Source organism: Nesoenas mayeri (genome assembly GCF_963082525.1).
Source record: "Nesoenas mayeri genome assembly, chromosome: 24".
In the NCBI taxonomy this organism is placed as follows: domain Eukaryota; kingdom Metazoa; phylum Chordata; class Aves; order Columbiformes; family Columbidae; genus Nesoenas; species Nesoenas mayeri.
The window spans coordinates 6,218,849-6,235,205 of record NC_137546.1 but is presented as its reverse complement, the minus strand read 5'-3'; the positions used below and the strand labels follow the sequence as shown (position 1 = coordinate 6,235,205).

The 16,357-nt window shown below is 53.2% G+C and overlaps 1 protein-coding gene across 3 annotated transcripts in view; it reads left to right on the top strand.

The window, feature by feature from the left end:
• The first annotated feature begins 150 nt into the window (after window positions 1-150).
• USP48 (ubiquitin specific peptidase 48) overlaps window positions 151-16,357 on the top strand; it is a 32,424-nt gene continuing 16,217 nt past the window's right edge. For all 3 annotated transcript variants that reach the window (XR_013923260.1, XM_080358684.1, XM_080358683.1), the window contains exons 1-12: window positions 151-362; window positions 1,424-1,544; window positions 1,748-1,904; window positions 2,715-2,842; window positions 4,837-4,961; window positions 5,439-5,547; window positions 6,695-6,828; window positions 6,999-7,081; window positions 8,422-8,601; window positions 10,765-10,890; window positions 13,416-13,565; window positions 15,944-16,144. Coding sequence is in view for 2 of the 3 variants with exons in the window: in XM_080358684.1 (XP_080214810.1) it covers window positions 229-362; window positions 1,424-1,544; window positions 1,748-1,904; window positions 2,715-2,842; window positions 4,837-4,961; window positions 5,439-5,547; window positions 6,695-6,828; window positions 6,999-7,081; window positions 8,422-8,601; window positions 10,765-10,890; window positions 13,416-13,565; window positions 15,944-16,144 (1,648 nt within the window). In the remaining variant the exon portion in view is untranslated. The remainder of the gene's footprint in view (window positions 363-1,423; window positions 1,545-1,747; window positions 1,905-2,714; window positions 2,843-4,836; window positions 4,962-5,438; window positions 5,548-6,694; window positions 6,829-6,998; window positions 7,082-8,421; window positions 8,602-10,764; window positions 10,891-13,415; window positions 13,566-15,943; window positions 16,145-16,357) is intronic.

Genomic DNA, 16,357 nt, shown 5'->3' with positions numbered 1-16,357 from the left:
GCCCCGCCCCCAGGCGCGTCGCTCAGGCCCCGCCCCCAGGCGGTCGCGCGTCGCAGCCCGTTACCGTCAGCGCGTCGCGCTGTGCGCGTCACCAGCCCTGTGACGGCGGCGGCGGCGGCGGCGGCGGCGGGAGGGGCCGGGCGGGACCGGGGCCGCACCGGAGCTGGGACCCGACCGGAGCGCACGGGCCAGGCCGGGCCCGGGCCGGAGCGGGGGGCGGCGGCGGCCATGGCGCCGCGGCTGCAGCTGGAGAAGGCGGCGTGGCGCTGGACCGAGACGGTGCCGCCCGAGGAGGTGGCGCAGGAGCACATCGAAGCGGCCTATCGCGTCCGGCTGGAGCCCTGCCAGCGCGGCGCCTGCCGGTAACCCGGACCCCCGGGCCTTCGCCGCGCTCCCCGGCCCGTGCCCGCGCCCACAGGGGACCCACCCCCCCCACCCCTGTCTGGGCTCCTCCGTTCCCTCCTCTGGGCCCGCACCCCCCGGGCTGGGGGTCCCCATGTCCCTCCCGTGCGCCCTTTCAGGACCCTCAGGCACGGTGGGGTCCCCCCCATATCCGCTTCTTAGGGACCCCACACACCCTTTTCGTTGGGACCCCCATTCCCCAGGATTGTGAGGGCCCCTTTCCCTGCTTGGATCCCCAGATATAGAGGACCCCTCGGGGCTGTGGGGGACCCCTCTTTGTATCTGGCTTTCCAGGTATTGGGGACCCCCCCCAGGGTTGTGGGTGATCTGTCCCTGTGCCTGGCACCCCAGATTTAGGGAACACCCCCCTAGGGTTCTGTTGGGTCCCTCTTCATATCCAGCTGCCCAAATATAGGGACCTCCAGGGGTTATGGGGGACCCTTTTCTCTGCCTGGCTTCCCAGGTATTGGGGACCCCCTGAGCATTGTGGGTGACCTCTCTCTGTGCCTGGCTTCCCAAATATAGGTGGTGGGTCCCTTTTCTGACCTGGTTTCCCAAATATAGGGACCCCTCGGGGCTGTGGGGGACCCTTCTCTCTACCTGGCTTCCCAGGTATTGGGGACCCCCCCCAGGATTGTGGGTGTTCTTACTGTCTGTGCCTGACACCCCAGATTTTGGGAGAACCCCTGCAGGCTTGTGTTGGGTTCTTACCTGGCTCCCCAAGTACAGGTTCCCCCACAGGGTTGTGGGGGCCACTGTCCCACCTGGCTCCCCAGATCTCAGGGACAATCCTGGGTCCTGTACTTTACGTGGGGTGCCCCTTTTTCCTCCCCCTTTATTTCTCCTTGTTTGTCCATAACCACCATTTTTGGAAGGTGTGGGACACCCATATCCCACCCCACTCCTTCTATTTAGCATTATGGGGTCCCCCTTGTCCTCATCCCCCACGCTCACCCCCCCAAAAATGGACAAGAGCGTCCCTTGGGTGATGGTGACAGCTGTGGCGGTGCTGGTTCTGCAGGAGGAACTGCCGGGGGAACCCCAACTGCCTGGTGGGCATCGGGGAGCACGTCTGGCTGGGCGAGATCGACGAGAACAGCTTCCACAACATTGACGACCCCAACTGTGAGCGCCGCAAGAAGGTAGGACCCCCAAAATAACCATCCTCTGCCATTCCCACTCCCTGGGGGGATAATGCGGACAAGGGGGGCGACACCTCGTGTCCCCCTGCAGCCACAGAGTTTGGGACGCGCTGTTTGTACGAGCGGCGTTTCCCCAGCTGCTGGATTTCTCTTTGCTCCTCGGCAGCGGCGAGTGACGATTGTTGTTTTCTCTCTCACGCCAGAACGCGTTCGTGGGCTTAACGAACCTCGGCGCCACGTGCTACGTCAACACTTTCTTGCAGATGTGGTTTCTTAACTTGGAGCTCCGGCAAGCCCTCTACTTGTGTCCCAGCACCTGCAGCAAGCTGGTGTCCGGAGAGGGCATCCCGAGTGACAAAGGTGGGTGGAAGGCAGTCTGTTTTGCTCCTTTTCTCCTAAAATTCTATGCATTTTATGGCAACATCTATTGGGAAAATCAATAGGTGAAGCTATAGCCGCCCCTCCCCTCTCCATGGTGTCGTTTTTGAGTCCATCACCCGCCTTTTGGGAACAAACCATCTGAGTTTTTTCTTAAATCAGTTGAAAAATCCCGTTTGGGTTTGTTTCTTACTGGGCTGCTTCCCAAACTGGTTCCCAGTGTAACGATGGTGCTGCGGTGGAAGCACGTGGGCTGAGGCTGATCTGCACTTCTGCGGAGCCGAAATCATCGCATCACAGGGCAAAAATTTAGGTTTCTAGTATAAACGAGGCTCCTGGTGCCCTCAGAGTGGACACACTGGGTCAGTGATTTACCTTTGTGTATGGTATAGCGCTATAGGTGCCCTCTCCATCAGGGCAGCTGCCCGATTTACTCTGTTTTTACAGTATTTTTAAATGACATCCTGCAGTTTAGGGTAAATAAGAAGCTGTTGCTACGGGATAATCGTTGCCTGCTGCTGAAACCATTCACTTGCAGCTCGTGGGATATTTATGGCTGGATTCGATGACTTTAAGGTTTTTTTCCAACCTAATTGACTCTGATATTTGACTTTTCTGTCATTACTGACATGAACCACTTCGGTTTTCACAGTACTTTAAAACAGCTTCAAAAAAACGTATTTATAATCATTAAACTTAGCCTTACGGAGGAATAACGAGCAATTACTTGGAAGGATTCTCTCTTGCCATTGAATAATTTGCTGTAACTCGCACAACGGGTTGTTTTCGCAGACTACGAGCCCCAGACGATCTGCGAGCACCTGCAGTACCTGTTCGCCTTGCTGCAGAACAGCAAGCGCCGCTACATCGACCCCTCCGGCTTCGTCAAGGCGCTGGGGCTGGACACGGGGCAGCAGCAGGTGGGCGTGAAGCGCGTCCTGCCCGTGATTGCGTCCTTTAAAGCAGCCTCAAACTGCCCTTTTTTGGGTTATTTTAGCATCTCCTGAGCTGGGTTCTGCACGGTGCAGACACAAAGTTGTGCTCAGGGACTTCCCGTTGGTGCTGGGGGTCAGGGGGAGCCCAGGGAAGTCAGGGAGAGCTTAGGGAGGGCAGGAAGAGCACAAGGGGCTTAGGGGGAGCTGAAGGAAGTTAGGGGGATGCTAGGGGGTCAGGGGGAGCCCAGGGGGGGTTAGGAGGGGCTTAGGGAGGGCAGGGAGAGCACAAGGGCTTCAGGGGGAGCTGAAGGCAGCTGGGGGGATTGCAGGGAGGGTCAGGGAGAGTTTAGGGAGGTCAGGGGGGGTCAGGGAGAGCTTAGGGAGGTCAAGAGGGGCTGAGGGAGGTCAGGGAGAGCACAAGGGGTTCAGGAGGAGCCCAGGGGTTTAGGGGGAGCTGAAGGAAGTTGGGAGGAGCCCAGGGGTGTCAAGTGGGGCTGAGAGAGGTCAAGGAGAGCCCAGGGGTGTCAGGGGGAGTCCATGGGGAGCTGAGGGAGGTCAGGGAGCGTCTGAGGGAGTCAGGGGGAGTCCAGGTGTGTCAGGAGGGGCTGAGAGAGGTTGGGGGGTCTGGAGGGGCTGGGGGAGGTCAAGAGGAGCCCAAGAGGAGACGGTGAGGGTCAGGGGGAGCTGTGGGAAGATGGGGGGCACCCAGTGGGGCGAGGGGGAGCCTGGTGAGGTCAAAAGGAGCCCAGGGGCTCAGGGAGAGGCCAGGGAGGTCAGGGAGAGGCCAGGGGGGTCCAGAGGGGCCCAGAGAGGTCGGGTGAGTCTGGGGGAGGTTATGGGGAGCTGAGAGAGGTCAGGAGGAGTCTGGGGGTGTCAGGGGGAGCCCAAGGCCATCATGAGGGACTGAGGGAGGTCAGGGGGAGGTGAGGCAAGTTGTGGGGAGCCCAGGGAGGCCAAAAGGAGCTCAGGTGGGTCAGGGGGAGCCAAGGGAAGTCAGGGGGAGTCTGGTGGGATCAGGGAGATCCCAGTGGGGACCAGAGGGGCCCAGGGGGGTCAGGGGGAGCCCAGGGGTGTCAAAAGGGGCTGAGGGAGGTTAGATGGAGCCTGAGAGCGATGGGAACGGTTCTTAGCAGCTGATGAACCCCCACACTGTGCAGGGTGGGAGCTGAATCTGCCCGGAGGGCCCTTTGGCAGGTGCTTTATGGGCTGCTCCTCCCTGGTGAGTGGTTCAGGGGCTGAAGAACCCTGGTGGGGCCAGCAGACATTTGTTGGGGTCACCGGGAGCCAGCCAAGGTCCAACACGAGCGTGTGGGGCAGGGAAAGGGTGGTCAGAGAGGGGCGAGCGCTGCAGCCGGCTCTGCGGGCTCAGGGGAAGGACACGGCTTGAAAATCCGCTTGGAGAAGTCAGAGGAGGTTGTTGGAGGAAGAGCCCGAGTGCTGCCGACTGGTGACACTACAGGACAGCTGAGAGAGGCCAAAACCTGTTTGTTTTCAGAAGTGTAGAGCGAAGGAGCACCAGGGTGGGGGAGAAAAGCCTTGAGATGAGCTTGGGGAAGCTCCCGAGCCATACAAGGCAGCGGGGAAAAATCCACTTCTCATTTTTAGGCTGTTTTTGGTTTTCGTCTCCCCCATAACACAAGCAGGGGCAGCTCGTATTGCACACTGAGCTTTGCAAAACCAGCGTTAACGGGACAGAAAGCTCTGCAGGAGGGTATTTTTTCCTTCCAGCGCTCTGCGAGGAGCGGGACAGGAGTCAAAGCACCCGGCACGGCTGGCCCGGCGCCACGTGAACTCGCACCAGGGGCCTCACGCTCATTTTAGCCAAATTCCTCTTTTTCTTTAGTCCTCCCGACTGGTCTTTTTTTCTATTCTGAGCACGACGCAGCCCGTGTGTAAAGCTGTGGGTAATTTGCAGTAAATTAGCGACAAGGTTGTGATTGGGCTTTGTGCGGCTTGTTAACTTCGACTTTCTCTCCTAGGACGCCCAGGAGTTTTCCAAGCTGTTCATGTCGCTGCTGGAAGATACTTTATCGAAGCAAAAAAACCCAGATGTTCGCAACATAGTGCAAAAGCAGTTTTGCGGGGAGTATGCCTACGTCACGGTGTAAGTGTTTGGTCTTTGGGAGGAACATTTCTGTAAATATTTAAACATTTTAGAACAATTTGAGGGGGGGAAGAGCCCTCCTAAGAGCTTGAGCAGGCAGGTAAGCTTTGCTGCAACTTTTTTTAGGTGTTGCAGTTTTAGTCATTTCCCAAAAATGCACCAATTAAACCTGCAAGTGAGTTAATGGAGCGTAAAGTCCAGATAAACAGAGTGCTCAGGTGTCGCGTTTGCGTTCCTGTGTTTTCCAAAAAACACATAAAACGGTGTACATGAATTGTAAGCAAGTGCTTCTGTGTTTCGTGGTAGATGCTGTTACACCTTGCGGAGTTATCGTGGTGATGTGAACCACGTTAATTCCAACTCAACAATTTCTCCTGGTTTTATAGCTCAAAGAATCGTTTCCTAATGGCTGGGGAGTCCAGACACACGAACCTCATGTGGTTTAGTCTTTGCTTCTTTCTTTATTTTTGATCCTAGCTGCAACCAGTGTGGCAGGGAGTCCAAACTCATGTCTAAGTTTTACGAGCTGGAGTTAAACATCCAAGGGCACAAGCAGCTGACAGACTGTATCACGGAATTTCTTAAGGTACGAGCTCGATGGGTTTTGAGTCCTGCTGTTCTTAGCAAGGTGTTCTAATCCTTTTCTTCAATCAACAGCCTCTGAGGTTGATATTGGAGCAAAAAGACAGTTGTCTCACATGCACACAAAAGGAAATGTGGTGTTTTTTCCAGACAATGAGGATTGAGTCATGGAGCAGCTCCAGGCCACCGGAGGGTAGCACACGCGCGTGTTACGGCTTTAAAAAGCACTTGTTTAGTTAAAATACTTTCCCAGCAAAGATGGGAAAACGTCTGATAAATACTCCTCGTGTCCTTTTCCTGGGTGACACCAGCGGAGCGGCCGCTTTTTGTGTTTTCTCTATCTGTGCTCATCTGCGTAGCAACAGGAGACATTCCCGCTCTGAAACATGCTCTCAGAAATACTCGGGAGGGCCGGAATAGCTGCGGGAACAGCTGCAAGTACTCTTAATTCCGCTTGGAAAATTTGCCTAGATCTCCAGTTAAGATGCATTAAAGGTTCAAGGCGTGGATTCAGCTACAAATATTTAGGGCAGAACTAACCCCAAACGTGACTCTGCACCTGAGCTGTTGGGCAGCGGCTTCGCAGCCGCGCTGGGCAAACCGGTCACTCCGCTTGCCGTGGGTCTGCCCTGAAAAAGGTTTGCATTAAAATCCTCAAACTTCAGGTTTGGCCGCTCCTCCTTGAGTGAAGCACCCGCTGACCTTGTCTGGGGCAGCTGGAATTCTCCTCTGGTCTAATCCTGCCCTTAGATCTACTTGGGCGTAGACAACGACTCTTCCAAGGTGACAGTTGTTTGGCTGAGCGCAGAGGATTGTAGTTTCCAGGCTTTACATTAACTTGGGCCATGTGAGCTCGTAAAAGGGCTGTTTAATTATTTTCTTTTTCCATTGGGGTAAACTCAGTCAAAAGGAGAGCAAACCAAGTCATGTAAGCCCGAGATTCGGTCTAAAATATTCGTTGAGGTGCGAGCAAAGCGCGTTTATTACCGCATGTTTTTAACCAAGGAATTATTTGGAAAGCAACTGGGTAGAGATTTAAGCAGTTAAAACAACCTCCGTGCTTTTGAGTCTCCACCTGTCGCATAGTTTGGGCTGTTTTCAGAGAGAACCTCTTCTCAAGATGTTCCTTTTCGCTCTCGCTCCCTCCCCAGGAAGAAAAATTAGAAGGGGACAATCGTTACTTCTGTGAGACGTGTCAGAGTAAGCAGAACGCCACGAGGAAGATCAGGCTGCTGAGCCTTCCCTGCACCCTCAACCTGCAGCTCATGCGTTTCGTGTTCGACAGGTGAGACTCGGGGAAGTCGCCTGCTCCGCTTTTCCTGCCTCTGGTTTGAGAGGCTGAGGCTCGAGCGCGTGTGTGAGCTGCTCTGGGGCCACCGGGTGGGATGGACGGGGGTATTTTGAGATGGGAACGCTTCTTATTGTCCCCTGAATTGAAGCTTTGCCTCCGCACAGACAAACTGGCCATAAGAAAAAGCTCAACACCTACATCGGCTTCTCCGAGCTGCTTGACATGGAGCCTTTTATGGAACAAAAAAGTGAGTTTTGTGCATTGCAGTTCCTTATTTATTTTCATTTTGGAACAGGCTGCCCAGGGCAGTGGTGGAGTCGCCGTCCCTGGAGGGGTTTAAAAGGCGTTTAGACGAGGTTCTTATGGACACGGCTTAGTGCTAGAGTTATGGTTGGACTCGATGATCCTGAGGGTCGATTCCAACTGAAATGATTCTATGATTCTAACTTCACTCACCCCCCCTCAGCCGATGAGAGGACATCTCCTCTCAATCTTCTTCTTGGCAAAAAATTACATCAAGAGTTGTTTGAGGGAATAGAGTGGCTATCAGTCAGTTTGCTGATGACACTAAGCTGGGAGGAGTGGTGACACTGGAAGCTGTGCTGCCATCAGAGACCTGGACAGGCTGGAGAGCTGGGCAGGGAGAAATGTAATGAAATAGAACAAGGGCAAGTGCAGAGTCTTGAATCTGGGCAGGAACAACCCCAGGTTCAGTGTAAGTTGGGGAATGACCTGTTAGAGAGCAGCATAGGGGAAAGGGAGCTGGAGGTCCTGGGGACAGCAGGGTGACCATGAGCCAGCACTGGGCCCTTGTGGCCAGGAAGCCAATGGGACCTGAGGTGGGTTAGAAGGGGGTGGTCAGTAGGTCAGAGAGGTTCTCCTGCCCCTCTGCTCTGCCCTGGGGAGACCACACCTGGAATCTTGTGTCCAGCTGTGGCCCCTCAGTTCCAGCAGGACAGGGAACTGCTGGAGAGAGTCCAGCGCAGCCACCAAGATGCTGCAGGGAGTGGAGCATCTCCCGTGTGAGGAAAGGCTGAGGGAGCTGGGGCTCTGGAGCTGGACAAGAGGGACTGAGGGGGGACTCATTCCTGGGGATCAACATGGAAAGGGGCAGTGTCAGGAGGATGGAGCCAGGCTCTGCTGGTGACAACCAGGGACAGGACAAGGGGCAATGGGTGCAAACTGGAACACAGGAGATTCCACTGAAAGAGGAGAAGAAACTTGTTGGGGGTGAGGATGTCAGAGCCTGGCCCAGGCTGCCCAGGGGGTTGTGGAGTCTCCTTCTGTGCAGACATTCCAACCCGCCTGGACACCTTCCTGTGTAACCTCATCTGGGTGTTCCTGCTCCATGGGGGGATTGCACTGGGTGAGCTTTCCAGGGCCCTTCAACCCCTGACATTCTGGGGTTCTGTGAAGCCTCATTAAGCACGTTCTGGAAGCCCCAACCTGCTTAGCGAGGTCTTGGAGAGACGTGAGTTTGCGTGTAGCCTTTATCTGCTGCTTTGTGAAAAAACTCAGCACTAGGAAAGTAAACAAAACGTGTGCTGTTCGATGCCGAGCGCTGCATAACCGCTGCTCTCCTCCCAGACGGCGTCTACGTGTACGAACTCAGCGCCGTCCTCATCCACCGCGGCGTGAGCGCCTACTCGGGGCACTACATCGCCCACGTGAAGGACCCGCAGACGGGCGAGTGGTACAAGTTCAACGACGAGGACATCGAGAAGATGGAGGGGAAGAAACTGCAGCTGGGGATTGAGGAAGATCTAGGTAAAACCTTTAAGTTGTGAGTGCCCTTTTAAAATCTCTTTTCCCCCAAAAAACACAGCGGCTGAACACGCGGAGGCACTGACGCTCTGGAAGCCGCTCCTCCGTGTGCTGTCACGTTTCAGTAATGTGTGAAACAGCAATTCTGCTAATTGCAGGCAGATTTTCGGCGTTTGGGCCCGTGTGAGTGTGTATTTCTCTCTTCCTGGCACATGACAGATAAAACGCTGATAACACGGGCAGCGGTCGCCTATCGGGACAGACCAGGCGAGTCGCCGCTTCCTCGTTCCGTGTGCCAAAGGAGGCTCAGGAGCAGATAACGAGACGACTTTCAGCTTCCTTAGCATGTTTTGGTTTTATTTTCACTGTGGGGTTTTATGTGGAGCTGGTGAAGAGTGTCTGTGAAAAGAATCTTGATCCAAATAACAGCTTGGACGCCAAAATTGCCTTTTTACTTTGCCTTTGTTACTTTTCCTTCACTCTCTTCTGTTCTACTGCTGTCACCTCGTCGTGTGCCAGGGAATCAAACCCCTGTCCCGGAACGTTATTTAAAGCAGTTCAGCTTTACATTGGCATTTTGAGTGCTCGGATTTGCAGTCGCCCAGTGTTTCTTAGCACAGGACGCTTTGCGGGATTGGGAAATAAAGACATTAATGCCAGAAATTCCCCTTAGAGTGCACACAACCCATTCCCAGAAGCACCAGCACACCAGGGCGCGCGCGCTTTGCCGCAGCCGGACTTTCTGAAACGTCGCTTTTCTTTAAAGCACCTTTAAGTAGCAGCTTAATGAAAAGACACCCTCTGATTGTATTTTCTCGCTTGTGAAGCCACTTGAGCAAGCATGGGGCACTTCCCTCCCTCTCCTGTTTCCTTCCCTGCACGACACCACTTGCTTTTCACTTTTTTCGCTAATAAACACCTTGCGTTTCATCACAACGCCCTTAAACGCCGGAGCAGCATTATCATCCTGTTAATGTTTGACTCCCGCTTGCCTGCAACCAGATCATGAAGCTGGCTTGACATCTAGCGGCGTAAGACAGAAAAATAAGCCCAAAAAGGAAATAAAGCCTCCGAAGCTTTGCTTTTTAACCTCCCGAGTCACCCAGCGTCGCAAAATAAGGAGCAAATAAAGCTGCGACCTTGTACTTGTAAAGCGTTGTGCTTAACCACAACTAAGTTTTCTTACTGAAATACAAGGCTGCACGAAAAATAGATGTAAAGCGTCTTTAGAAGCCTTTTCAAGCTGGGAGTGTTAATGTTTCTATCAAGTCTGAGCAAAACTAAGACTATTTTTTAGGTTAGAAACATAGGCAGCAGCGGGAGGAGGTCGGTAATGTAAATCCTGCGGCCTGGCCGTGCAGATGGGAACAATTTAGGAAATATTTGGAGAAAATACAAATAAAGAGCGTTTAGGAAGTCCCCTGGATGGTGCTGTGGGAGAGGCACATGCCTTCTTGCAGAATTTAGGAAAGGCACACGCTTTTGTTAATATTTCCATGTTCCGTTTGGAGTTTGACCTACAAAGGGTTGGTTTTTAAAAGAACATATGTAAATACTGGGTGGTTTTAGGAAAAAATATGTAAACACTGGTTGATTTTTGAAATTGCAGCTGTAAATAAGATTGTTCCTTGTCTGGCTAGAAACGGGGGCTCTTGCAACACGAGTTTACATCGCGCCACCAGCTGCTCCGAAATAACCATTTCTGCGGCTTTTTGCTCCCTAAAATCTCTGTTGCCCAGCAGAAACACACGTGTTTTTTCACGTATTTGGTCACCTGTAAATAGCGTTTTCTTCTGTGAGGATTTGACCCCGTTCTTTGCTCTCAAGACACCAGAACAAGAGGCAATTTGGAGAAGAGATGTTTTCCCAAGAGCCGCTTTTGGCTCGGTGAGGTTTAACTGGGGAGAGAAGAAAGGCTTTTGCAGAAGGGTGGTTCAGAACAGGCTCCTAATTTTAGTCCCTTTGAATTATCCTGCCTCCAGAAACGCTGGAGGGATTTGGGTCTTTCTTTGGGATCCAACTTCGGCTCGTGCCAAGCCCAACGCTTGGCAAAAAGAGGGCGCAGGAGCGAGAGGGAAGCCGGCTAGATGGCAAACTCATCCCGTTGATGGAGAATCGGTGAGCAAGCTCGCGTGTTTATTATGTTTTTTGCTTTCTGTACTGCAGCGGAACCCTCGAAATCCCAGACGCGCAAACCCAAGTGCGGGAAGGGGACGCACTGCTCGCGCAACGCGTACATGCTGGTGTACAGGCTGCAGAGCCGCGAGAAGTCCCTCACCATCGAGGTGCCAGGTGAGTCTGGGCTCGCTCGGCTTCTCCGTCTCGTCTCCAGGTGGGACGGGAATCGGGGTTTTGCTCAAAACCCCTTTTGTGGCCACTGTCTGGGAGGTTCTGTATGGAGACTTGGTGTCGCAACCAGTGAAACCCTTGGGATGCACAGCTGAACGTGTGCCCAGGTGGCCAAAAAGGCCACCAGCACCCTGGCTGGTACCAGCACTGGTGTGGCCAGCAGGCCCAGGGCAGCGACCGTCCCTGTGCTGGGCACAGTGAGGCCAAAACGTGAATCCTGGGGCAGTTTTGGGGCCCTCAGGGCTCAAAATGGCGGCACCAAGATCACCTCACAACACAAAATGGCGGCCGCAGGGGCAGTAAAATCACCTCACAACACAAAATGGCGGCCTCAGGAACATCAGAATCACCTCAGGGCTCAAAATGGTGGCACCAGAACCACCTCAGAGCTCAAAATGGCGGCCAGAGGGGTGGTGAGGTCACCTCACGCCAAGAAAGGCCTTGAGGTGCTGGAGCGAGTGGAGAGAAGGGAACGGAGCTGGTGAGGGGCTGGAGCACAAGTGTGATGGAGCGGCTGAGGGACCTGGGGGTTCAGCTGGAGAACAGGAGCTGAGGGGAGACCTTCTGATCTCTGACCTGCCTGAAAGGAGCTTGGAGCCAGGGGGGTCGGGCTCTGCTCCCCAGGAACAAGCGCCAGGAGCAGAGGAAACGGCCTCAAGTTGCGCCAGGGGAGGTTGAGGTTGGATCTGGGGAACAATTTCTTCCCCAAAGGGCTGTGGGGCATTGGAACAGGCTGCCCAGGGCAGTGCTGGAGTCACCATCCTTGGAGGGCTGGACAGACGGACATGAGGTTCTCAGGACATGGGGCAGTGCTGGGGTGGGTTATGGTTGGACTCTTGATCTTGAGGGGCTTTTCCAAGCAAAATGCTTCTTTAATTCTGTTCTATGAACCACTCAGGTTCCTGAAGGAGAACAGCGTGCTTAAATGTCACCAGCGGTGCACACACTGTGCAGGAGGTGAATAATCCTGACAGATGTCAGGTTTCTTCTGCGAGTGCTTAATCTTTGCCGTATTGAGAATAAACGGCGTGAAAACAAGAGGATGCAAGCCCTGAACAGGAGTTTTGTTCGAGCGCGTTCGTGTCTTGCTTTAGAATTACCGGGGGTGGCAGAAATCCCTGTGGGTTTGGCCTGGGGATTTAACGATGCTCTGCGTTTGCGTGCTACTCCATTAGAAATATTAATTAGGCCCCTGGTGCTGGTGGGGATGGAACCGTGTTCCACCTTCTTCCCTCAGAGGTGGCTCTGCTGGTTGTTCAGGTTATCTGCACACCGAGGGGGCAAATCCCGCCGTATTTTCCCCACCAAACCTTTTCCAGCCCCACCACCATTAAAACCCACCCTGGGAGCCGCGCAGCTTGGGGAGTTAGTGCTAATTCCTCCCCCAGAGCCGCGTTTTCAGGCTGTTTCCTGAACTTTCTTCGCGTCCCCTTTCCTCCTACCCCTCTGCTTCCAAACAATAACTCGGCAGCAGCCTCTCCACCCAGCTCCGAATTCCTGCGCGGCCCCGCGGTTGCCTTTGTTTCCCGTGGCCGTTTGCCAGGGAACAGGGAGCGAAGGGCAGCAGTCGAGCCCTGCGGTTGCGGGGAGGTTTCATGCAACTGTAAATTTGAGGCATTTTGCTTTGATGTTGTTAAAAAGCGACTTTTCCGGGACGCTGGTGAGACAGAACTTGGCTCTGACCTCAAGGAGGGCCAAGCTGGTTGGTTTTTAATACTGTGTGTTCTCCCAAGGTGGATACCGTGCTCTCCGGCCACCCAAGCATTAACCTTTGTGGAAATATTTTAGCTCTTCAAAATACATCTACATAGGAAAATACTTGAAATAAGCAGCGCTTTCCTTCTCCATTACCCCATTATGTGTTTTATCTTCTTTTTTCCCCTGCTGAAGTTTGGTTTGTTTGGTTTTTTTCCATCAGCAAAGTTCCCATTTCCTCACCTTGCCTGGCTTATCTCCCATCTCCCAAGGGCTTTTTGCCCTTGGCTTTGCCACCTTCTCGACTCATCTCACGCTCCAGACAAGCTTCAGGTGCATCCACAGGGTGACAAACTCCTGCTTTTCGCTCAGGAATAACGAATTCTCAGCAGCAGGGAGCAGCGCTCTCGGTGAGAGACAGCGAAACGGAGCCCCGCGGCCTCTCGCCAACCCCGGCTGCACTTCGCGCGGCCGCCAGCGCTCGGCGTCGCTCGTCAGCAAAGCACAGGGTTTCCCTTCATCCAGCAACCGAACCCCGAGTAAATTATTTTCGCATCGCGCGGGGTAGTTGCGTTTAATCATCTACAACCATAAATATTGGCGAGAGCAACATCCGCGCGCTTGGCTTTTGGGAAGACCTCGTGTGTCGGTAGCTGCGTGGGGGGGAATTTTTAGGCTTGTTATCCCCAGATAACCGATCGCGGGGATAATTAACATAATTGGCATTTTTCCTCGAAACAACTGCTGATTTTTGTGTGTTTCTTTCCCAACAGCTTTTCTGCAGGAGCTGGTAGAGCGCGATAACTGCAAGTTCGAGGAGTGGTGCAACGAAATGGCCGAGATGCGCAAGCAGAGCGTGGCCAGGGGCAAAATCAAGCACGAGGAGGTGAAGGAGCTCTACAAAAGGTTACCCGCCGAAGCTGGTCTGTAAGATATTGTGGTAGTATTTTGTTGTAGACCCTTGTTAAGATTAATGATGTTTTTGTAACTAACCCCCGCGGCCTGAACGCTTCGCCGGGAGGCATTAACTGTCGTCTCAAAGCGGAGAGTGATGGCTGTTGTTCTGTGCATGCTTAGGATTTGCTTTCTCTCTCTTGTTTTTCTGCCTTAACCTATTTTTCTCCTTTTCTTGCTCATTCTCATGGCCTCTGGCGTCGCTAATTCCCTCTTGCTGCTTCCCCACCGGTCTCCCGTGTGCTTCCACGCGTTGTGACTCTTTTCTCCTGCCCGCTGAGCAGCTCCTCTCATTAGCAACTGGCAGCAGAATAACAACCCGGTCTCAAATTTCCAACTTAGGGCAAGTTCAGGAGCTGTTGATCCGAATTAATGGGCAAGTGATGGGTGTGCGAATGCCTGACCTCCAGCAGAAAATGATTTGATTCATCCCTGCCCGTGCTGCGTAGCTGCTGTTTGAGCTTCGTAGTCCCTCCGATGAGCGACTGGGGTTAATCATAGAACTATTTCAGTTGGAAGAGACCCTCAGGACCTATGATTAACCTCAAGTTAATCGTAGAACCATAGAATCATTTTAGTTGGAAGGACCCTCGAGTCCAATCCTTTCCTGCTACTCCTTGTGTTTTGTCCCCTTGGCACAAGGATTTTTATTCCCTCCCCTCTTTTTTCCTCTCCCATCTCCCTCCAAGTGTAGGAGCGCTTGCTCTGACCATCCAGCGTGGGGAGTTTCCTCTCCTCAAAACTCCAGGAAGTTTGTAATTAAAGACTTTAAAATGTGTTTAATTATGTTAGACGATTTGACTTTTAGCTTTTAAATTTGCTGCTCGGAACCAGCAGCTCCTCAGCTCCCGTAACCGGCTGCTGCTGCCCTTTACAAACGCTGCTCTGCGCTTAATTCGCAACCAGGGGAGCGCCGCGGCTCATCTTGAGTCCCCCGCAAGCGGCGTGAAAATTCACCGTTAAATCAAAATTGCGGTGGAGGGATGAACCTGAGTCACCGCGAAAAAGGAGCAGCGAGCGCAACTCCGGTGCATTTTCTCTCCTTAGCAAAACCAGAATGATGTGCTCCTGGCGTTTCTAACGCGGCGGAGGGGTAAATCTCAACAAGACAGTTTGTACGAGTGTGAGTAAAGCTCCTCCGCCCCAATTTGAAGGCAGCAGGACCTGAAGCGGCGCCCTGAGGGTGCGCGGTGCCGGTGATACACCAAAACTTATCCCAAAAGTGCTCGGGGTCCCGTCCCACGGGAGCTGCGACTCTGGAGCTGTGCAGACGTGTTTTGTGCCAGCTTGCTGGAGCCTGCCCCAGAAAAAACAACGTACTTTCCGGGGGAGGCACTTTTCTCCCAGCCTAGCAAACCGTTTGTGACAGCCTTGCAATTCTCTGGAGGTCATGGCTGCGTCTCTCTGGCGTTGCGTAAGACGAAAATACTCATTTCTGCTGCGGAGGAGCGAGGGTTTGAAGCTCCGCTTTGCAAAGCACAAGCTGCAAGAGCAATTTTTCGGTGGCTTCCCTTGATTCTTTGAATGAAACGTGATTTGTGTTCGTTTGATAAATGTAACTAAAGGGGTATGTTTCCCAAAGCTGCCCTCGCATCAACAGAATGGGGTTCATTTCCTCGTGATTTCCCAGGATTTCCACATCAATAGCGGGGCTGGGTATTGAGATACGGACGTTTCACCCAAAACTATTTCACTGCTCACACTGACCGGCTCCTGAACCTCCGCTCTGTGGCGGGTGCTTCTTCAGCAAACAGGGGCGAGCCCGCTGCTCCGTTTCAATCAAAACCATCCTCGCGCTGAAAAATCACAGCGAGTTTCCCTTTTCACTCTAAATCTTCAAACACGCGAGCGTTTCTCGCCCAGAGTTGTAAGCACAGCCCAGAATAACATGGACATTTTGGGCGCTGAAGGGGTGGGGTGAACACTGACCTCGTCTATTACTGTTGCTTTTTGCTTTTCGGTTTACCCCAATGAGCTCGCTCTGTTGTGAAAAGAGCCTTTAATCATCATAATAATTTAAATATGATATTTGTCCCTTGATGGACAATAGGAAAACCCTCAGCTGCTCTCCAATAAATCCCTAAGGGTTTGGCAATCTGAACACACTCCCGCTCGGAGCGGCTGCAGTTTCATATAAATTTTGGGTTCGAAATGCCCGCATCTTAATTTCCCGTAGCTCCGCAACCATGAGAACTGGGTGTTTGAACTGACATGTTTGAAAACTTAATCACCAGCCTGTTAATTTGTGCGAGGACCGTTGGATGTTGCGGTAATGACAAAACGCCGTCTGCTGCTGACGCGCACGGGCTTGTTTCTTTTTGTGCTCTTTGCTCTGTCCCCCTCCCAGGTTCCCCGTACGATTTCATCTCTCTGGAATGGCTGCAGAAGTGGCTGGATGAGTCCACTCCCCCCAAACCCATCGACAACTCGGCCTGCCTGTGCTCCCACGGCAAGCTGCACCCCGACAAAATCCCCATCATGAAGAGGATATCGGAATACGTGGCCGATTTCTTCTACAGGAGATATGGCGGAGGGCCCCGGCTCAACGGTGAGGAGTCGGGCTGGAAAACACCATCCCCGAGTCACTTTTTAACGTGCCAAATGTGTTTTCAGCCCCATTTCGAGCCATTGCTTATCGGCAAAACTTGATTTTTGTGCTGCGCTATTTCCGGGTGATTGGTTTTTTAATATCGCTTAATTGCGTTAGGATTCAAACACAGGTATCGCGATCACAGGGGCTGTTTTGGCCCCGGTTCTGCTC